Here is a 23304-nt window from a genome sequence, read left to right on the forward strand (position 1 = left end):
TCAAGCTCAAAACATACACACTCTACTGTAGCACTTACTGCTCTGAGTATATCAAACCTCCCACATGGAAGACAGCAGTTCCTTACTTACATTAAACAAGCCTAGCATTTTCTGTGCCCAGACTCACAAATGACAAAATCCAGCTGGAGGCCATCAGTGGTGAAAATACAAACAACCTTAATTCTATGTATGCACAGTAATGTATAGTTGATAGATTTGTGTGGCAATATGAGTCTTGAATATTTAATGCCAGCATGCCAGAAATACCAAGCGCTGGATACGCTCTTGATCTCAGGTAACTTGTCAGCAGCATGATGTGTATTTATCCAGCTACAAACATTAGTTTTGTCTTACACAAACGAGCCGTCAGAGAAATGCAGAGCTTCTCTCAATGTCAAAAAATGAAGAGGAAATGCCAAACTAGAGAAGTTGCATCCTCCAACCTGTGGATCCTCGATACGTTTGAGGTATCACATCCCACCAAATGCCAAATGCAAAACAGTTAGAAAAGTTGAAGAGGGAAAAATGTCAGTGGTATGTAAGACCATCCCAGTTTTTAGGGTTGTCTCATTGTTGTTGTTAATGTCATTAACACCAAAGCAGCTGAAACTGTTAAAGAGCACCCTCTGCTACCAAACTGACCCGATCAATATCCCAGAAGTTTGATTGACTTGGTCAAGTGTTTCCTTCATTTTTTCAAGTTGAGTATTACTGTTATATTATAAGGCTTTTTGTAATTCAAGGCATGATTTTCGGAAACACAAAATTATAATTAAAAGATCAGAAGAATTTTTAATCACACGTGCAAATGGGTCAGTACAGTCAATGGAGTGAGCAGCTGAAATGGGCTGGAACAATCCACAACAAAATCCCAACACTGTCAGTTAACAAGTAATTAAATGTGATAGACAGTTTAATACTTAATGATAGCAAGCAAGTTCATTCTCCGTCAGCTGCAGGCTGGCACGGTTTCCAGCTGATGCCATGAAGTTACTCATCAAGCCTGAAAGTGATGTCACCCTACTGCACAATCTGCACGCACACACCCTTTCCTTCGTCTCATCCCCATCAGGTGGGGAAGGGCAGCGAGCATAAACTGAATTACTTTTTCTTCAGTGGCAAAAAAAACCCCTCAGCAAATATCATCAAACACACAAGATGTTTCTGTGCGACTTGGCCAACTGCCTCACTAGCCTAAAGGTGCAGTAGCAGTATTTAAGGGGAAAAAAATACGTGTGATAACTTCACTCTCAGAGATGGAGAAAGATGTGAGAAACTGCAGACAGTAGAGGAAGGTGAGAGATGACTTTTAAAGGTACAGACTGCTCAGCAAGTGATATTTGATAAACTGGAAACCTAAAGCTTACATGTACTTACTCTTTGTATTTCTTTTAAAGTCGGGCAAAATCGTGATCTGTTCATGATGAGTTGGAGAAACAACAACAAATACAACTATTTCACCTAATTCAAATGGGACATAAAATGAATAATAAGGACACTGGTTTGCTGTGGTGTCCAGTCATCATAATTTGGATTAAATGTAGGAGAGTAACAAGTCGTCACTTTGAACTGTGGATGCTCTTTGGAAAAACTGCAGATTTCCACCTTTAAACTAGCTTGCAAGGTTGGGAAGCTGCTAGGACGGATGCAACATCTGCTTATATATTGTAGACTGGAACCTCAGAGCCAGCAGCCACACGGGTCAGCTGATCCAGCCCGTCCACGAAAAAAACAAATTAAAATAGTTCATAACACAAAGTACTGTGTGACCTATTTCTAAATGAGTCTTTTCCCTGTGCTACACACCTACCCAATAACTTCAGATTCCCTCATCTTCCAAATCCCATTTTAATCCCTGAATACAGTATATTAAAATAACAGCTAGCCAGCAGTACAGCATGTAATGACTATGTTTTGATATTTTAATGTCTGTGAATCTTTGGGGAGGGTTTGTATTTATGTTTTTGCTTTGTTGCAACTTCATTTCCACTGAGGAAACTATTTTTATTAAAAGGATTTGTCTAGATAAGACTTAAAAATTTATGTGTTACCACAATTATTATTCTAATAATAATAATTATTGTTGTTATTATTTTGTTTTTCCACTGTTTTTTGGAGAAGCTGTCTGCAGGGGAGATACAAACATTACTTTTTATTGCACAAAAGGCAACGAGTGTGATGGTGAAAAGCAAAGTATATCCAGGCTATATGTGCATTATAGTGATAACAGCACAGACAGCATGTTAACACAAAGTTAGCCATGAACCCAGAGAGATGTTAAACCTAACAACCAACAGGTAACACAAAGCAGTAGGCTGCAGCCTCCGTTTCTACCTGTTTAATTTCTAAAGTAGATTCGCCCCAATGATCACTTTAAAGTCTCTTTATGCTGGTTTTCAACTTTGCTCTGTGCTGTCGGCTTTGTATAAAATGGGATTTGTGTTACTGTATGGAACTGTTGGGTAATTATGAGACAATGTGTTTTGTAATGAGAAAGTAATGTAACTAGCAGTGTAACAAATTACTTTCTCCGGCATGTAATCAGTGATTTTGCAAAGTAGTTTCTTTTATTTATGATTCATAACCTTAACCTACAGGTCGTGTTTGCTGTGCATGAATGGATATAAATGGCCTGAGCTCCCCCCAAAAAGTTCAAATGAATTCACACCATCTGTGTTTTCATTGACAATCATGTAATCATAGTGTATGTAGCCTGACTACAGCGCCACAAAGCTGAACTCCTACTCTACATCTACTCTGCCAAGTGTTTGTTCTGCAGGAGCAGCGAGGAAAGAAAATCTCTCTCATCAAATTATGAGTGAATATTTCCTGCATATTGAACCAATTAAATGAAACACTACAGGCTGAGTTTATGTAATCTAGATGTTAGAACATGGACCTGTCAGGATGGAGGAGACTCACTTCTCACGCTGGTATCACGCCGAAGGAGTGATTTCACTCAAAGCTCTAATCCAATTCTTCCAGCTCTTTTCTCAGGACTTGAAAGACAATCCATCTGTTCCTCCTGGCCGCCGTTCAATCACACCGCCTTCTGTTGTGTGGGCCGGAGGTGAGTTAAATGTTTCTAGCACTTCGCTGACAGCCGAGGGAGTCAGGGACACGGTGGCATCTCTCTGCTATAAAGATCGCGGCTGGAGTCCTAATTCATCACCCCAGGCATCATCATGTGGCATTACAATATGCTAATGCGGCGACGCCGTGCCCTCGCTCTCACCTCGTTCTCTCTTTCATCTTTTTCTCTCCTCCCTGTCTCCCTGGGGGCTGAGCCACCTCCACCCCAAATCCCACTCTGCAATACGCACCTTGCTGCCAGTATGTGCAGGGGGCTTAAGAGTGATGTCAAAGCCAATGTTGGAATTAGGTGAGTGCTGTGTGTAGTTGTCTGACTGCAAATGACGAACATGTAATTAGCCTTTCGTGTCAGAGTTACAACTGGATCGCGTTTAATAAGAACAGGCTTCCCCACCAACTGGAAAATCACCTCACATGCTTTCAAATGGGAAAAAATAGAAATAACTTGCAAACAGGTATTTTTGGGGTTTAAATTTATGGACTTGGGATTAAGCGCAGACGCAGTACAAAACGACTGCCCTGCAAACATGCCGGTATCAGATGTCATTCTTACCCCATGTGATGGATATGTTAGCCAGCCCCAGTCTCCTGAGATTGTAGTCGTGTCCAGTAGATTCACTGCAAAAGAGAGAGAAGAGAACAACACACCGGAGGAGGTAAGTGGTGAACTTTAAATGATTGTTTTTCCTCATCCTGCCCCATCCATCCTGTCCTTCATAACTATCCTCTGTGTGCACTGGCACCCGACAGAGCACCCCACATACACACATACACCTGTCTGACAGGTGTGACTGATGAGCCGGGACGGTCGTCACGGCAACTCTAAGCCAGGTGTCACATCCGTGATGTCACCTTGACCTGTTTCACCCATCACGGCACCTCAGAACCTCAGTGGTATGAGCTCAGAATAGAACAGGACACGAAACACTGCTTTTCAGAGTGGAATAGAAACACTGCATTAACTTGTTTGTTTATATGGGTGAAAACCACCAATCAGAATGCTCCATTTTCATATGTGTTTTAAGTCAGGAAAGAAGTGGCATGTAAAAGGCAAGTACCAAACACCAGCATGTAACACATGGGACGGACATACAGAAGGTTAACAAGAGTGCAAAACAGTTTGACAAAACATTACGGCAAAGTGTCACTCCAAGCAGGCGGCGACCAATCAGACACTGTTTGCCTGTCTCTATTTTTCATGGTACTTTTGTTTATTGCTTGTTGGCTGGAAGTTTCAAGGGCAGCACAGTGGTGCAGTGTGAACATGCCTCACAGCAAGGCTGTGGTTTCAGACCTTTCTGGGGCCTTTCTGTGTGGGTTTCCTCCCACAGTCCAGACATGTACATGCTAGGCTGACTGGTGCTTCAGTATTGGCCGTAGGTAAGGATGTAGGGTGCATGAATTTGGCTTACAGCGCAAACCACTTTTGTTTGGTCAGTAAAAGTAAAAATACCAGTCCAGTACTGCAGTATTATTTGGGCATTTAAGTGCAGATTTGTTCTGTTTGAAGCCAATTATGTCAGACTGACTAACACTTAACTTATCTTTAGCTTTGTTACAGCAAAAAAACTGAAATGAGAAGTTTTTTTTCTCTTACCTGGTAGTTAAGCATTTGGTGCATGTGTTTTTTCCCTGTTTGTTTGCTTGTTTGTTTAATTGTTTTTGGTTTTTAAATGAGCCCAACCTGAAATAGCTAACACATAGCTGAACTCTTTTTTACCATCATAAGTGTTGTTCAAATGACTGTAACTCCATTATGCTCATTGTTTTAGAAAGTTGAGAAGACGAGCTGTACGGGATATTCGGTGTGTCACAGTAACACAAAGCATTCACAAAGTACTGCTGTCTGAACACGGGCAGCATAATCAGCTCCACCTTGCTTTTGGCAAATGGCAAACCACGTTCCCATAACTCCTCGATCATTTTGGGCTAGAGAGAAAATTCAAATAGGAAGCCCGAGCTAAATGTTAAAATAAAAGTAAAAAAAAAAAGGTTTTAGAGAAAGTCATGTCACAGAAATAGCAGCAATTTTATAAATATTTAATATAAACATAATTTAATAACTATAATTATATAATAGTTCAATTTGGTAGCACTATATAATACAGCCCAGGACCAACCCAGTAAGCTTGTTTGGTCATCAAGCTTTTAAAAAGTGCAAACAGCTAACTTATGACATTTTAGAATTTGAAAATAAAAACCTCCATTTACTGTGAATGACCTGTAGCAGCATCTTCATGGAGACCCACGCGCTTGAGTCATGTTCACTTCAAATGGAAGTTAAAGTATTTTCAGCTCACACAGACTTGTCCTTCTTCCTATAATTTCTGTATGTTTTGTGTCTTTATCCGATACAGCTGCATCTAAAACTCACTCCACATTCGATCAAAACACATCTGAGTGACAGGACTTTACAAGATGGGATGGACAGCTGAGGAAAAATCGCATCTTGGTGAACTATTAATTCTACACAGCAGCAGTGTCCATACAGTCTGCTCAAGCAGGTATGTGTGTGTATGTGCGTGTATCTCACCCCTCCAGCACTTCCAGCTAATATGATCTCTGCCCCAAGGCTGCTTGTCAAGCAGCCAAGTGCTGTTCCCCATATTAGAATGAGTTTAACAAAACACTTCACACTTCTTAGCTTTCGGTCTCTCATCTTCATCTCTCTGCTTGACACTTGCTCTCTTCCTGTCTCTCTTGCTACCGTATGCAACCGTTTTGCCTCAAAGCAGCAAGCAAACTGCCAAGGCCTGGCCTCCTCCCCCTCAGCTGGCTGAGTTCATGCTTTTTACTCATACGGATAATTTTTCAGAAAACAACCGTGAGGTGATCTCTGTGGTTTCCTTGGAAAATGCTGCAAAGTGAAAGTTCAGAAATGATGACACTGACTGTTCAGAAGTTGTGCTTTTGTGCATTTGCATGTTTTGTAGATGGCAGTCTGCCGGCAAAAAGGAAATGATGACATTTACATATCTTCCTCTGTGATAGTTCATGAGTAACTATGATGTCTGAAAACTAGAAAAGCACCACAGAGAGACATTTCATGCACAGGAAGAGATGCGCAGACATTGATTGACGATAAGTGACAGGAAAAAAGCTGATGCGCGTAATGAGCACTTAAAGCGTCTGCACAGCTACGGTACACTTACACAGGTGTTTTCTCTTCTGCCTGATTAGATGTCCTCTCAGAACTGTGCGAGCACTTTGTGCTTGACTGACGTCTGGCTTTCTCCATAACTTTAACAACAAACACTCCTACATATCTTTTCATAATACTGCAATAAATATGCAGTATATATAATATACAGTAAAAAAAAGACTATGGAAATTTCTTTCAAATTCAGCAGACACAAAAGAAAAAAGCCAAGATTAGTCCAGTATCAGCTCTAACACTAACGTCAACACTGTCTGAGGAAAACTGTATCTGAAGCATCCTGCTGCGTTTTTTTGTGTTTATCAGAGTTTGTTCACTGAAACAGTTGCTTGTCGCTGCTGGAAACACGGCTGATGAGAGAGCAGAGACTGGTTCACATAGTAAATGTGGCATGGAACAAAAATAAGGGTGAAAACAAAGAGTGAAGTATCTATTGTGTCTGCAGAAGTGCCTGTAATCATTAAAGTGCCTCTGTTAGCCTTTATATAGTAATATCCCTTTTTTTGTTTCACCCACCGGTTAGTTTGATATAGGTTAACAAAAAAACACACTCTTTTACAGCGTTGAACATCTTAGAAGGCTCCATCTTCTAGCACGAAAGAAAATCTTTTCCCTCCACATCTAAAGGTGTCAGCACATTTATTACAATAAGAGCTTATGTGGTCTTTTTTTTGAATACAGTCCTATCGGAGGTTGCCCAGTGACTACACTGAGCTTTTCTGGTTAGTGTTAGACAGCAACTGATTTTTAAATATTTACGGCAGTTAGTCACAATATTATCACAGATTACATGTAACTCCTGACTTGACACTACAAAGTACAAATACTTTGTTACCGTACCAGAATGTTCAGGTTTCTGTACTTTTACTTTTACACCCTACTTTTTTAAACAGATATCTGTACTTTCGACTTCTTATATTTTCAGAACAGGCTCGTTACTTTTGCTTTAACAGATTTTGAGGGGAGTTACTATTTGACGTCCCTGCAAGCCTTCAAACATTAAAACAAATATGAGAGTGAACAGTGACACATGAAAGGCAGTCCTGTTTCAGTATTAATCACCAAGTAAAAAGAGATGAAAGAAGCAAAATTGTTTACCAAATTCAGGGGTTAAAGTGGCTCGGTGTTTTTAATTACCAACTCCAGGTCTCCGTAAGTTATTCTTGCAGTACTTAAGCAACTAGCAAGCCCTACTGGAGAGGAGCGCACATAAAGAGAATTTATTTTATTTAAGTAGGTCATTTCAGTGCAGCATTTCTATCAAACATTAACAAACGCACAACCTGTGTGACGTTTGTCTCACGGTGTGTTGCAGCTAAAGGTCCAGCTGCTGTATTTCACAGGGAGAGAAAAGAAAGAAAGCTGACTTTACTCAGAGATGGAGAAAGATAAGAAAGACTGGACAGGAGAGGAAGAAGAGAGCTTAGATTTAAAGGTGAGGACTGCTCAGTGGTGTTAAACTGTAAATGTGAAGCTTATATGTAAGTCCTCATGTTTTTAAATCAGATATTGGGTCTGTACATGTGACATTAGGGTTTTTTCTTATATTGTGAAACATGCTGAGGCCGACTAACTGTGTTATTTAAAGGTTGTATGAAAATCCTCTGCAGGTTAGTGCAGGATAAACAGGTTAGTTTGCTGTACCGTGAATGTTTCAAAGGCCTTCCCACCTGCTGGATCCCATTTTAGCCTCTTCTCTACTAATGTTCCTGTTAGAGGCAAAGTCACTCTCTACAGAGTAGGAAACAAAATAGAGATATTTTTTAAATTCCTTCTTTTTCTCTGTTTATGTTCTTTTTTACTTTTACGTGAGTAAAGAAGTTGAATCAGTACTTCGACTCTTACTGAAGTATTTTTTAACACTCTCTGTACTTCTGCTACTCTATAAAAGTACAGAATATCTGTACTTTTGCCCCCTCTGTCAATAGGAGGCTGTTTCTGTTTTAATGCTGTTTTAGTGTCATCTTGATGCGCCAAAATCACTCTGAAGATGGCAACTGACTGCAAAGCAATTATTTTATTTTTATTATTAACTGTAATTTGTGCTGATAATTATGTAATAATTATGAATTAAGAGCAATAAGATGCTTTTCAGAGTGTAGTGACTTTCGAGTCTCCTAGCATAGTTGTTCCTAACTGTAGCCTGAAGAATGTTCTAATTAGGCGGAATCATTGAAAACACCTGTGTGGGTTGACAGCCCTTCAACGCAAATGATGCGTGTGCATACACCCACACACACACACGGACATGCACAAAATCACTTATTTTGCAGCTCACTTTATTAAAATGATTCTGGGCTGTCTGGCTCTTTGGTGGCTCCAAATAGCAGGAGTCAGCCATTCTTAGAAGTAATGAAGAGATCTAATCTGGGTTAGTCCAACTCTGAACAGTGCTTACTGGCTGCTGTTTTGCAGAGGGAGTTGTGTGTTTTGCTCTCAAGTGTCAATTTGTGGCTTGCAGTGGGTCAAGAACACCCACAATTCATAGAGGCAACTAGGATGAGTGCAAAATGAAGTAATGGGGATGGAGCACTCTTCTTCACTGAAGCTCCACTTCATGATTTAGAGTAATAAGACACAAGTATTTTTCCATAAAAATCTTGCCAAGTGGAGTCTCGTCATCTCCTAATTTCTCTGTGCAAAGGCTGTAGCTTTTCTCACGTGTTGCAATTAGCTGGTGTGTCACTCCTTCTAATTTGGGCATTGGGCCGCTGTGGAGGGCAGTGGGTCAGAACACACAGACAGATGGCAGTGCCACCATTCGCTCATCCCTCCATCCATCCCTCCCTCATCTCCCAGCCTTCTCTCTGCCTCTCCCTCGCCAAGGCACCGACATCCCATTGCATCGTATCGATGATGCAGTAGCCCCTTGCGCTCTAGCCAAGGTCACAAATGGATGTCGCCAATTACACTCCCCTGAGTGCTCTCCGCCGGCCCGCCAAAGTGACATAATGAAAGCAGCGTACCGGTGCAAGTGGATTTAATAATTCTTCGCTGCACCGAGGGAATTTTGCTCCACTATACTGTTATTATTAAAGCACAAAAAAATAAAGACAAATAAATCCACTCCCTGAATCTGAAAATATGTGAGGCGGCATGTTACCGTGTGAAGATTCACAAGCCGTTCCCAGTGGTATTAATTTAATTTCCACTCAAATGAGAAATCCCTCTGTCTTTGAAGGTGGTGGGAGTCATTTATCTAATTTGCGCTGGCTGCCTGAATTATGACTCGTATACAAGCGATAGGGTTTAGTGGCATGTCTGCTGCTTTGCTTTAATGTGACGGCAACTGTGTGAATAGAAGAGAGGACAGGCAGTAATTAGCACTTTGTATACACACACACACACACACACACACACACACACACACACACACACACACACACACTTTGTCTCATCTTGTATGGAGGAAAGCGGAAAAAAGCTCAATCCTCTTTTTTTAATTCTCCTTTTCTTCATTGCATTCCCACCTCCACCTTCAAGCGCTGTTTTCACAAAGTTCTAAAAGCAGTGCTTTACAAGGCTTTTGAGGGAACAGGCTGACCTCCAGTAAGCTCCAGCAGCAGAGCTCGGTCTCAAAAGCTCTGCAGCAGTGAAGAGGTTAAAAGCCTCTGTTTGGCGTTGGCCGGGCGGAGGGACCGAGAGTGCATCTCCTTGAGGACCCCCGGGCTTGAAATTGAGTTTGTTCCTGTTTCACAGCATTCTCTTAATAACAGGAACACAAACCATCACCCCCACCTACACCTTCACCAATTTCTCTCTGTGCTGCTCTCCTCCACATCTCGGGGAGCGCCAAATGAAAAAGCTGTCCGCCAACTTGGGAGCTTGTTCCCACTCACTCAGAGACACAACACATATTTCCCAGGGCGGCGCTCAACTTTTTCGCAGTGCCATTTCTTTTCCCTCCTCTCTCGCCCCCACGACTCCATCGGACTGGTAGGTTAGCGCCGGGGCTCGTGCCTGAGCGCCTGCGGCCTGGCACTTCATGTCACAGGCATGTGTCAAATCAGCCAGGCCTTCCGATGCCTCTGAAAAGGCAGCAGTGGTCGTGGCCGGCTGAAAGTGGGTGCATGTGTGGCTGGAGTCAACGTGGAAGGATTATGGGCTGTCACAGAACGGCTCGCCTGCAGCGCTGTCGATGGCTCGGTATGGCCAATAGCAACAAAGTTGTCTTTATAAATATATATATATATATGTATACACACAAACACAAAAAAAGAGGCGAGTATAGATGGAGGAAATGGCAAAACACAGCAGATGCTCAAAACTTCATTTCCACCCCAAAAGACATGGTCATACATTTCAGAAGGGAGAGTGCAGCCATCACTCTACACAAAGTGTATCAGCACACACACATATAGCATGTGTACATGCAGAGAAATAAAAGGCAACATTCGATGGCAATCAAAAATGTGCATAGACCAACGCATAAGTGTACATCCTTTCAAGCAAATATGCACACTCACACATATGTACAGACACACTCATTGATGGCACAGCTCTTGTGTGAGACAGGCACAGTGACAGCTGTGTAATTATCTCATCAACACCTCCCTGCTCTAACAAGCTTCTCCTTCTCTTGTCTCTCTTCGAGCCGCCTGTAACGCTCCTCATAGCTGCTGCGACCACGGACGATAAAAGCCTTCACGGAGATGAGAGGAGCTTCACCAAAACACCGAACGCTGGCGCTCGCTTTTTCTCTTTTATTTCCTCTTAGTCTCTCTCTCACACACAGACGCACACACTGGGACACACAGAGCTATTGTCTGTCCTTTCTAGTTTTGTTTTTAGAATTGCTTCGCAGTCCCAACACCAATTCCATACTCTCCAATTATAAGAACAAGTCCACATAAATTACTGCCTCTCAAGAAAACTCAAACCAATATGAAATAATTTACAAGCATTCTTTTCATCGCCAGCGCTCCCCTCCTCTCCAGATGCAAGTGTATGGTTTTTTTTAAATGCTCATGATGAGCAGTAACAGTCACAGGGAGGTGTGCTGGTTCAAGTCAGGCAGATGAAATGAAGAAATGAAAGGTGGAAATGAATTAAGGGAGACTGATATGATTCCCAAATTGTTCATTTGGTGCTCACAAGCAAAGAGAGAGCATATTATTAGTAGATCGTGTTAATGCACCACACCAGGACACTTGAGTATCCAATGATGGTGGGTGATTAAAGTAAAGTAGTTTTCAGGCATTTTTGAGATTGAAAGTGTGAATCCTCGGTCACCAATGAGTTGTACAGCAGTCCAGATCCAGACCCAGATGCCATTCTTTGCTGGTTATTTCAGTCTGGCACAGCTGTTCTGAATGGGTTCATGAATAAGGTAGATGTTAATGGATATATTCAACAGCTCTGGTACACAGGAAACACACAGACCAATCACATGCTTTGTGAGTCATTCCATGTGATGCTGCTCAGCCAATCAAATAATTTATTTAGAGTGCATGTGGGAAAACAGAAAACTCCACGAGGAGATGAGAGAAGCCTGAAGAAGTAAGTCAGGGGAGCAGCAAGAAAAGAGGGGTTAAAGCTGAGATGGGTTACATGTGAAGGAAAAAGAAGAAAAGGGGAAACGCAGAGTACAAGTTTTCCTTTTTTTCAAATTAAGCATTTAATTTTAGGATAGCTTTTTCTAAAAGTTCTTTTTTTTAACTTTTGAATGCAAACCTTGATTAACTTTGAATGAGAAAGAATTAAATATATTGAAATATCTTGCACTGAATTCTGAAGCAGGTGGAACTTTATGACATTCTGGAACTTTGTTATTTTCTTGAACTGGACCTCTTTAATTTTTAACTGACAGCCCTGCTGTATAGAAAAGAAACGTACAATCATGGCTTATCAGGCACAGCTATGCTGCAGAGTGAGAAAAAGTCCAGAAACTAAAGAAAGAAAATGTGATTTTATTTGGGGTAATAAGTTATGAGCTGGAAGAAGTGCAAATAGATTTATCATGATTGTGAATGTGTTTACATTTTATTTTTACCTGTTGAAAGACGTTTCATTCAAATACTGGCTTCCATTTTAGTGATCTACGATGGAGGAGTGCTGGCAGGCTATACACTAAAAATGTTACGCCTGTAACATCTGTTCCCTGAAGGAGGCAAACGGGGTGCAACACAAGGTTGCCTCCCTGTGCAGCTGGGCTCGATGAGCAGTGGTTATCGAAATGAGGGAGAACTGTGTTACAGGGCTGCTCATAAGTCATCACAGTTCATCTCCCTATCATGTTTTGAGTTTTGAGTAGGGCTCATGGTATAGTTTTGGTTTATGAAGTTATTTATGTTCCAGTTATTCAGTATTTCATCCGCTGTATTCACTCTGTTGTTTGTATCCTAGTGTCATGTGTGTGCAATTGTTTGTATAGTCTGTGTCTCAGTGTATGTCCTGTCTTATTGTGATAGTCCTGTGTAGGTGATGTTCTGTTCTGCTTCCCTGTTTCGTCAGTCAGATTATGTCCAGCCGTGTTTCCTCTCTGCCTGGATTCCCTCTTGTGTATATAATGTCTCTGTCTCCTTCTGTCCAGTGTTGTGATCTCCTTCTTGCTGTGTTTCCTGTCTGTATAGTAATTCCATGTATAATTCTGCCTGTTTAGGATCTCCCAGTTAACCTTCCCGTTTAGTTGTTTACCTATAAACTCACAGTCCTGCCTGTGAGTCTGCACTTTGGGGACATAACTCTGCCTAGCACACAGATCCACTAACACTGCCTTAAAGGCATGAATAGACATGTCTTCAGCCAAGACATGCGGGGCTATGACATCCCATAGTATGTGTTGTACCGAGTGCATCAACCGAAAGAGAACATATCCTCCAGTACCAACTTGGGTCATCTTTGCACTCCACAACTCAGTTTTGGAGTTTTCCATTAGGTGGTAGTACCTGGTACCAGGTACTCTCTCTGTAACTGCTTGGGGTTCCAAGCGATCTGAGGTGATCCAATGTGATGTCAACAGTGGGGTCACTCGATGAGTCATGAGAATGTCTCCATCACAAAAATCAAAACCACCATTTTTGAAACCTGACAACAAGGGAAATGGCTACACAAAAGACCATGACCGAGGTTCCCAAGTCTGACACAAAGCCATACACCACATTTGCCTTAAAGACATTGTTGTGGCGTTCATGTTGCATAGGTACTAGGTACTAGTGCAAAATAATAATTGACTTTAGGCCATGAAAACAGATCAGAGGGGAAAATGAGTGTAAAGTGTAAGGGTTAGGGTTAGCACATGTTGGTAAACTTCAAAGGGCTGTTCAACTTTCAGTTGTCATGTCAAGACCCAGATTCACAGAATATAACCTTATCAGAATTAGCTTGAATCACGGCCCTCTTTAAAGATTTTCTTCATAGCAAAGCAGCTTTTTCTTTGCTTACTATTCCAAGACTTATCTTAAAGTAAAATGAGTCTGATGAATGTGTCAACATTAGATTCTTCTCCGTCACTCAACTGAAGTTATCTGGGCTGCTTCACTAAATTTCCCCAAGTCTAGTTTTGTTTGACAAGATTTAAAGAGGGCATCAGAAGAAGAAGAAAAACCCTGTAAACTGAGTTCTGTAAAGTTTCTTCAGCCAGTATTGACTTTCATTTTACAGAGAAGGGAACAAAATCATGTGGCTTCCTGGATGACAAATGAGCTGTAAATAAACCACAACACATGGGAGCAGAACTCCAGGCTGGGATCACACCCAATACATAACATGTTTGTGTTGCTGCAAATGCTTACCCACAACATATGTTACTACACATTATGCCAGCATTCTGTGGTCATTTTTCTTCTTTTCCTACCTTCTTGCTTAATACTATTTTGATAATTACTGAGTTAATAGTATTAGTAAATATTGTGTGTAATGCATTTAAAAAACCCTCATATAGTTTTTTGTTGTTGTTTGTTTGTTTGCTTTTTTAAAATAAAACTGTTACAGAAAACCTATTTTTATTTTCAGGCTATAAGAATTTTCAAGCAGGCTCCAAGAAGGTTTGCATGTGTACAGCCTTAATGCTGGCTCTCATCCACTGTGTAATAAACTAAAGACTCGAGAAAGACAGAGAGATGCTCTCTCTCTCTCTCACACACACACACACACACACACACACACACACACACACACACACACACACACACACACACACACACACAGAGTTCAACACTGAATGCTCATCACTGATAAGAAGGTAGTGATCTGTGACAGAGTGGAGCAGCCATTAAGGGAAGGAACGACAATGCAGTGACTGCATCTTTTCTTGATGAAGTTTGCCTTTAAAATGTGGATTGGATTACAAACCTGAGTACATCAGCTAATTCCTTATTATAATGGTACATTTTTTTTAATTAATCTAAGCACATTTTAATGTATTTATGGTGCATTGTAAAAGCTGATGCCAGTTAACATACTTTCTGGTACCTTTTTGGCCATGAATAATTTCAATAATCACCTCCTCACCTAACAAACTGATTATAATAATTTTGAGTAAAATGTAACTGAAATGTATAAACGCAAAAGTTTATTTATTCACATAATTAATCATTAAGGAAAATATGCTTAGTATAAATTGAATGCATACCAATCCAATACATTTCATTTAAATGTAATGTTTTCCTTTGTACTTATGCAAAAAAATTACTTGAAGAATTTACATCAAATCACTTAAAGTCAGCATTTTGAGTGTAAATATTTTCTTCAGTGTGGAGTCCAATCACTTGGACCTGTAGATACATGACTATAGACTTTACCTCTATTTTTAAAACTGTAAACAGTAAGAAACCATCAATAGGAGAGAACACTGCCAGCCTACAGAGGAGCCCTGCTTAGTAGAGCCACAATAGAGAAACAATGATGTAACAGAGATATATGGGCTACATTTTTCTTTAAGAGAAAATGAATATTTTACACATTTATGCCTTCATTGTCCTTGTCGTTTCTTAATTTACTCTCAGCATGTTTTTCTACATATCCTCACATCTCCCCATCTGAATAAATACTCACTGTCCTTTGTGGCAGTTTTCCATATGTCTAACTTGCTGTAAAAACGGTGCTTTGTTCAATGGTGTTCAGCTCTTTTTTTCCATTTTCTTTCTGTGTTTCTTGCTGTGTCTTTTTAGCATTTGTTGCAGTGGCCCATTTTCCCCACAGGGATCATTAAAGCTTCATCTCGTTACCTCCACACCTACACTAACCTTCCTCCCTCTTCTTCCTCGTCTCATCTTTCTTCAGACTCTCCCTGAAGTTTTTCTCCCCAGAGGCTCTTCTTTCCTCCGAATGTCTCCATTGTGGTGTAAGCCTTTTGTCCTTGGTACCAAGAAAGCAGTACAACCGATGGCGGGAGAAGACGGCTGAGAGACTTATAATGACACGCAGATGCAGATGTTCCCTTTAGAAAAGACTTTGTTTCAACTTTTCACCCTCTGCTTCTGAACTCATATGATAAGTGCCACCAATAGGTTTTAAAGTGGTAGACAGAACAAACAAGTGGAAATGGTATGAAACAGTGTGGACACACGCACACATTCACGCACACGCACGCACGCACACACACGCACACACACACACGCACGCACACACACACACACACACACACACCAATTTTTGGATAAAAAATAAAAAAATAATATACACTTGGTTTTTTTATTCACATTAAGTATTTTGAATGGCTCAGATATGTTTGCATAAATTTACATAATTATACAAAAATTTTTTATTTTTGAGTATTTTGTCAAAAATTTAATCCTGAACCCGACTTTTTAATTTTTTGAATCGTTATTTAATTTTTTGGCCTAAAGTTCAGCGTTTAGTCAGGAAACAACTGTTTAATTTCTTGTAAACTTTCCTTGAATTTTGATAGATTTTAGTCTGTTGTTTCTGTGTTACTTGCATTGCAAGTTTTCTTTGGACATATGCTCTGAGTTTACAGAAACAATTACCACATTTAAATGGTATTTAAATCTAGTCCATTCCCCCCTGCTTTTTTTGTGTGGTATACACAAAAATGTGTAATCTCTTTTTTCTTTATTTCTGACATCGTTTACATATTTTAATTGTATTATTTGTATTTGCTTTATTTTGGACATTCATAACATTCAGTTATTAAATACTTATATAGAAACACAGTTATTCAATTCAATTCAATTTTATTTATACAGCACCAAATCAGAACAACAACACCTCAAGGCGCTTTATATTGTAAGGTAGACCCTACAATAATACATTACGAGAAAAACCCAACAATCATATGACCCCCTATGAGTAAGCACTTTGGTGACAGTGGGAAGGAAAAACTCCCTTTTAACAGGAAGAAACCTCCGGCAGAACCAGGGTGGGGTGAGAGAAGGAAAACAGGATGAAAGATATGATGTGGAAGACAGACAGAGATTAATAACAAGTATGATTCAATGCAGAGAGGTCTATTAACACATGTTGAGTGAGAAAAAAATAAAAACGTATTATTATTAGTTCCCAAATGGAGAGCAAAACTAATGAAAGTGGAACGAGCACATTAACAGAAAGTTAACTGGAAAGGAAAAGTGTGGCAGTCATCTCTGTTGTTTTATTTTCCTTCATGGGTCAACAAAAGCAGATTCAAGGATGAGAACTGGACTGAGGCTGATTACCAACTTCCTCATATCAAGCTACTCCTTAAACAGAGAGAACAGCTAAGCATCTTACCTGGGCTGTAACAGTGCCACATGCTGACTAATTGGTAGTGAAGTCAAAAACAGACAAACTGAAGGCCAATATCACACTAACCTGGGCTTCATCAGCAGTGCCAGAAGCTGACTGCCTCCATGCCATGCTGCACTGATGCAGTTTGTTAAAGGAATCCTAACCAAGAAACTGTATTGTCAATATTTTAACAATTTAAAACACTGGATTCCTTTTTAAAATACCAGCAAAATCATCAAAATTATAACAAAAAAGGTTAAATATTTTACTATATTGACTATACAATATATAAAAAATGTACCTTTTGAAGTTCTGTTTTTTAAGATCCACTAATATTTCGAGTCAGTCACAGAATGGTGGGTTGATGGTTTTTACTATAGAAAATGCCCCTGACAATAAGGTACGTAGAAATTTGAATGAAGGGTTTCTGCTTAGAATCTACTATTATAACTTTACTGTTAAATACGCAGGTCTGACTAGAGCACCAAAAAATGCTAAATTAAAAATATCAGTTCAGTGCTGCCATATTGAGGACATGACTGACTTTGTTAAGTTTAAAGTAAATGAATAAATAAATAAAAATCTAATTAAAACTGAGCCAGCCATTACTTGGTCAGAAATTGGTGTACAATACAGAGTCCAGCAGCTGTGCAATAATTCTACAGTCAAACAGAAGGTCAATATGCCTAACAAAGCTCATTTTTAACATTTAATATCCATGAAAATAAACAGATCCCTGGCACCATGTACAGCAGCAGGGCCCCCACGGGACTCCAGCAGACAGAGAGTGAGGACTGAAAACTCAATCTGTTAGGTGTACTAAAGTGATTTTTAGCATTATCCCAGAGTAATAGGATTCCCCCGCATGGTTGATACTTTTTTAATGCAATCGTTACCTGGTTCATGCATTTTTGATTTGTTGATTTTTTCCAGCTCAGCGCTATAGGTGTCAAGTTTAACAGCACAAAAATGTGTTTTTTTTTCACTAAGGTCTTACTATCATCCTAACACTGGCAAGAATGAATAAGAAGGCTCTTAAAATAAAAACAAGTAAGGCAGATATTTATTACATGATTGATGAAATCGTAATAGTTGTTGTGAAGGGGAAAACTTCACCTACAGGCAGAAAATAAAAAATAAATACAAAATCCATAAAAAACATTTGACAGTAAATAATGCTTTTTCATCTTTTTAGTTGGGCATTTTTAGTCTATGGGAATAGATTCCAGGTAAAGCCAGCCTCTAGTGGCCACTACAGGAATTGCAGTTTATATTGCTTCCACACTCACCCTAACTTTAAGCCCTGAGTGCTGCTGGTTGCCTTTGAGGCATCTGTTTTCTAAACGGGGAAAAAAGGTGATTGAGGATTCTGTGTTGACTGTTAGAGCTGTAAGTCTTATATTAGCATATTAAAGATATCACCTCTCATTAACATGAAGACATAAGAGTAAAAAAAACTATCTGAAACTGAACGTTTAGAGCTTTTTCATGTCAGAGCTTTTGGCTCACAGGAATTATTACTGCCATGTTTAACTTGAGCATCTGCCGCTTTAACAGTATGTATATAACAGAAGAGGAGACTTTAAACAACTACTAAATATGCTATGTGGGGGGGGGGGGGGGGGGGGGTATTTGAACACTGGAGACACAAGAAAGCTGTCATCGTCATCACTGCCAGAGCTTCCAAGATTGTTATGGAAATGAAGCATAGAAGTGTGCACTGCACAACTTTTTCCATATTATCAGCACAAAATGCACTGGACACAGCGCTTTTTCAACAAGTAAACAGCAGAATACACCGTAAACACGGCCCAGTTTACCGCTATCCACAAGCACAAGATTGGGTCAGAAAGAGCAGGCACAGTACCTGCTCCTCTGCTGGATGCTTGATGAGATGATGCAGTTTACTCAAACCCCACCCAGCACAATCTCTCACATCTTACTTTACCAGGTGCTCCCATGCTTGAGCGTGAGACCCTGCTTTGTATATATATCCCTGCAAGGCATCATGCTTGCTGCATGATGAAGGGTGGAGGATGCTCAGGGCCAGCGAGACTCATCCATTCCCAGAGGAGAGAGGTGTGAATAGCAGGCTATACTGCTGCCTGGGCCTGCCTGGCTTCCCCAGGGAAAACATCCAGAGGGATGTAGACGCAGCAAAGGAGAGACATGGCAAGCTATTTATAGAGCAGGTAAAGAGGAGTGGTGGGGCAAAATGAGAGGAGGGGGCAGTAGACAAGAAGAGAAGAGACATAAAAGTCTGAAAGCAGATGACAGAGTATGATATCTGTGGCTCACGGTGTCCACAGAGATCTGGACGGATGTTGTCTGCAGCACCTGCTGAACAGAACAGATCTCCTGACTTGTAGCTCATGCTGCTGAAAAAGCTGACCAAGTATGCTCAACTTATTGATTTATGGCAGAGAGAGTTCATGCAGAGGTTAGCTGTGTTGAACTGAAGAGCAGCGAGACAGAGCAGAGAGAATAGTTAAGTCAAGATGACGGTGATATTTTATCAATACGGACTCGACTTGCAGCCCAGCCCAGAGATCCCTGTGATGTTTCCATACCAGCTCCGTTCTCACCATGCCTTTCTCATTAATACGTAAAATTACACTTCTTCTTTATTTATTTTCCTGCACGCTGGCTGCTCTATCAACAAGCCCCTGCGCTGTCAGCTCAGTTCAGCCCTAGTGCAGCATGTATGTCTCTATTTCAAACCAATGCCCTTTAATCATTTTCATCATTTCAGCGGGCTGACATTTTACATAAAGAGCTCTTATCATCCCTAGCTTATGCTTAATGATGAATGGTGATAATTACTGTCAGTCAGTGTGTCTAACATGCCATGGTCACCTCACTATGTCTGCTCTGGAGGGCCCATGCTTGAAGAGGGAAAAGAGACTGCAGTATCAGTAGCAAGATAACATTGAAAAAAAAAGAAGAAGAAAGGAATTGGGGCACACATGCCCTGTACCGTATGTGTTCATGACTTAGTTTCATGAAAATCTTTATGTATAACCCAAGGTTTTCTCTGGTTTTCTGCCTCCAGGCTGAGAGCCTTAGGAACATTTTGGAGCCAGGCAATAAGAACACAACTAAATACAATGAATGACTTTTTATGCTACACTTTAGGCAACCATTGACCAGGTGTTCCCTCTGGGTGCGGGCTATATTTCCTGCCTAGACCTACAGTAGGTATCTGTAATTGTGGCAACCTGTCCATCAGTGCTGGCTGAGCTGCATTCCTGTTAGTTCCTATTAGTACAGGAAAATTACAAAACACTGTTTCAATAGAACTAAAAGCTTTAGGGAAGACATGGAATGAAATACGGACACCAGGGACATAAGGAAATATGTGGCACTCAAAGAATGTGGAGAGAATTTCATAACAGAAAATGCAGGGAGGGAAAAAACCTTATTATAGGGCAAAGTCCGGAAAATGGCTAAAAACAATTCAAAGATTTGGTTCTTAAATGTATTTTCTACTATACCTAAAATACTCAAAGCACTTTGTACAGCTTGCCTCATTCACACAAGTACATGTTCTATGCTTAAGTGATCTCTCTCTAATGTACACACACATTCAGACTCTTATGGATATATCAGAGAGCTATTTGGGGTTGGTATCTTACCCGAGGATATTAAGCACACAGACTGAAGCAGCCAGGGATCGAATGATCAACCTTTTTTTAGCAGATGACCTGCTCTTCCTCCTGAGCTACAGGACCCCACAACATCACAATGTCAGCATTGGACAGCTTGCAGAGCCGTTATTTATTTATTTATTATTATGTATTATTAGTTATTTAAAATTTGTATTTGTGACAGAATTTTGTTCAAGTCACCATTAAATATGGAATAAAGAGACAAACACTGCTCATATGGCAAGGTTTATATAATACTTCAAAGGATCTGCCTAAGTAAAGTATCACGATATATGTGAAATGGTAAAATGTTCAAGGGTATTTTTTATAAATGTAGCTTTTTCTATTCTACTACTCAATATATTGTAGGCAATAATGAGCAGAAAATTTCAAAACTTTGTCAAAAGAATAAAATCAAAATGACAAAACAAAATTTAAAATTAATATTTTGCTGTAAAATGGGCTCCATCTTTTCAGTATAGCACAATAACAAAATAATGATTTATATGTTCTAAGTTATCAGAAGCCTAGAGTAATCTACTAAGCAAGGTCAATTGAAAAGCACCTTTACATTATAAAGTATGTCTTATCTTGATAAAATTACTATTTTGCAGCTGATAAGATATTCAAAACAACATATAAAATGGGAAATAAATTTGCATAATCATTAAAATTATTATTTCTTTAGAAATCTGCAGCAGAATAGTGAAAACTGCTCCAGAGCTGGTGGACCTAACTGTCTGTGCAGCCCAGTGAGAGCTGTAGATTTGAATGAACTACAGAGTAGTGACTCTCTGCATCATTAGCCAGTACCAAAAAAAAGCAGCCTGAGCATGGAAACATCAGCAGCAGGAAGTAAGGTGCGCAAATCAGTATCAAACCATAATTTCTAGTGCACAACACAATGACATGCTGCTGTGTTAATGTGTTTGTTTTCCCCATGGAGCCATGCGTCGAAGTGCAGAGCGTTCCAGTGCAGAGAGCGAACTGGAGCTCGCAAAAGCCTGCAGCACGCCCTCTGCTCAGGGACTCGCAGGGATACACCAGCTTTGTTGTTAATCTAGTTTGAGCACAAGTAGATGAATGAGTTTATGCATTTGAAAAGGGCTGTTTTTGAACAGAAGACGAATGATGTCAGAGAACAGAGAGGGGAATAAAAGAGTGTTTGGACTCCCTGTTTTGAAAGAGTTAGCCACCGCACGTCACCGAGACAGCTGTGCATTTCCTCTCCCCACTTGGCTATTCTTCTTTCTTTCTTATCTTTTTTTTCTTTTTGCTCGTACATTCACCTTAAAAATCTTTGATCTTCCTACATTTATACATTTATACAAGATATCACTGCACTGATTACACACTCACATCATCACACAGAGGTAGTTGTACTGGAAGAACATGGATCAAGAGGAGAAAAAACATAGTAGGTAACACAGCTCTCTACTGGCCCTTCCTCTTCCAACTCAGAGGTTTCAGATAAACTTCTTTTAGACTTTTCAGTGTAAGAGCTCAGGATCTAAAAATGCTGCTTCTGTGCTACTGATCTGAGTGATGTCATACACAGGCCAGGCTTGTTTGTGGTTTCATTTACTATCTCTATCTCTACTTTTAAGATTAGCCTTAAAAAATTTCCTCTTTGCTAAATATATATATATATATATATATATATATATATATATATATATATATATATTAGGGGTGCAACGATATTCGTATCGATATTGAACCGTTCGATACAGTGCTTTCGGTTCGGTACGCATATGTATCGAACAATACAAAATTTGTGATTTATTTTATCAACTTTCCTTCTGATGATGCTGTCTGTGTTGAGCGCTCAGTGGATCTGCGCTCGACAGTGCAGCCTAGGCGGAGTAGTCAACGCAGATTCACTGAGTGCAGGGCAAGCTAGCGAGACAGAAGCTAAGCTCTCCTTGCAACATGGCAAATTGAACCTCCCCCACCCTCATTCAGATCTGGCGTTTGGAATTATTTTGGTTTTCATGTGACGTATGACCCTGAAGGTAAGCGCGTCATGGACTAAAGTAAAACAGTATGTTGGATGTGCCACGCAATGCTCAATTACATGGGTGGGAACTAGTGTGTTAGCGCAGTTAGCTCATTAACGTGTTGGCCATCCAGCCCCATGCACGGGGCGATCCGCGGTAGCTCGTTAACGGAGATTCGCCGTGTTGTGGCGTTAACGTCATTTCAACGAGATTAACGCTGACAGCACTAGTGGGAACACAACGAATATGACTGCACATTTACACCGACATCATCCTAGTGCAAAGACAAGTGGAAGCAGACAAAAACAACAAGCACACATGCTACAAACTTTACCCGAGTCATTTAGACAGCCGTTAGCACATGATTCTCCTTATGGGGACCTGATATGTTTAATATGCTGCTGAGAATATAGCCCAGAAGAAGCGGATAGTATAGCTTTTATTTTGGAAAGAGACATTTCTCTGTAATAAACTCTCTTTTCCAAAGATGAGTGATTCCTCAATCAGATACAGGGCTCGCAATATCGGTAGCCCGACGTCCTGGGGCTAGCGATTTTTTTCAGTCGGGCTACCAAAATCTATCTCTGCCCTGCCCGTCGGGCTATTGTAGGAAGGAAAAATATATGTCAATGCTTTTGCATTCTTTCAGAAATGTAGCTGGGTAATTATGTCATTGGCATCGGTGAGCCACTGTCAATATGTGACATATTGAAATCGGTTTGAATTTGCGCTTGTTTTT

General features: G+C 40.3%; 1 protein-coding gene across 2 annotated transcripts in view; it reads right to left on the minus strand.

Moving 5' to 3' along the window:
- epha8 (eph receptor A8) overlaps positions 1 to 23304 on the minus strand; it is a 138700-nt gene that overhangs the window by 99945 nt on the left and 15451 nt on the right. For both annotated transcript variants that reach the window (XM_085455673.1, XM_085455671.1), the window contains exon 2: positions 3647 to 3711. In XM_085455673.1, the coding sequence (XP_085311799.1) occupies positions 3647 to 3711 (65 nt within the window). The remainder of the gene's footprint in view (positions 1 to 3646; positions 3712 to 23304) is intronic.

The sequence above is a fragment of the Copadichromis virginalis genome, linkage group LG5, assembly GCF_057382275.1.
Source record: "Copadichromis virginalis isolate Kocher_CV1m ecotype Utaka linkage group LG5, C_Virginalis_male_GT1.1, whole genome shotgun sequence".
NCBI classification, from domain to species: domain Eukaryota; kingdom Metazoa; phylum Chordata; class Actinopteri; order Cichliformes; family Cichlidae; genus Copadichromis; species Copadichromis virginalis.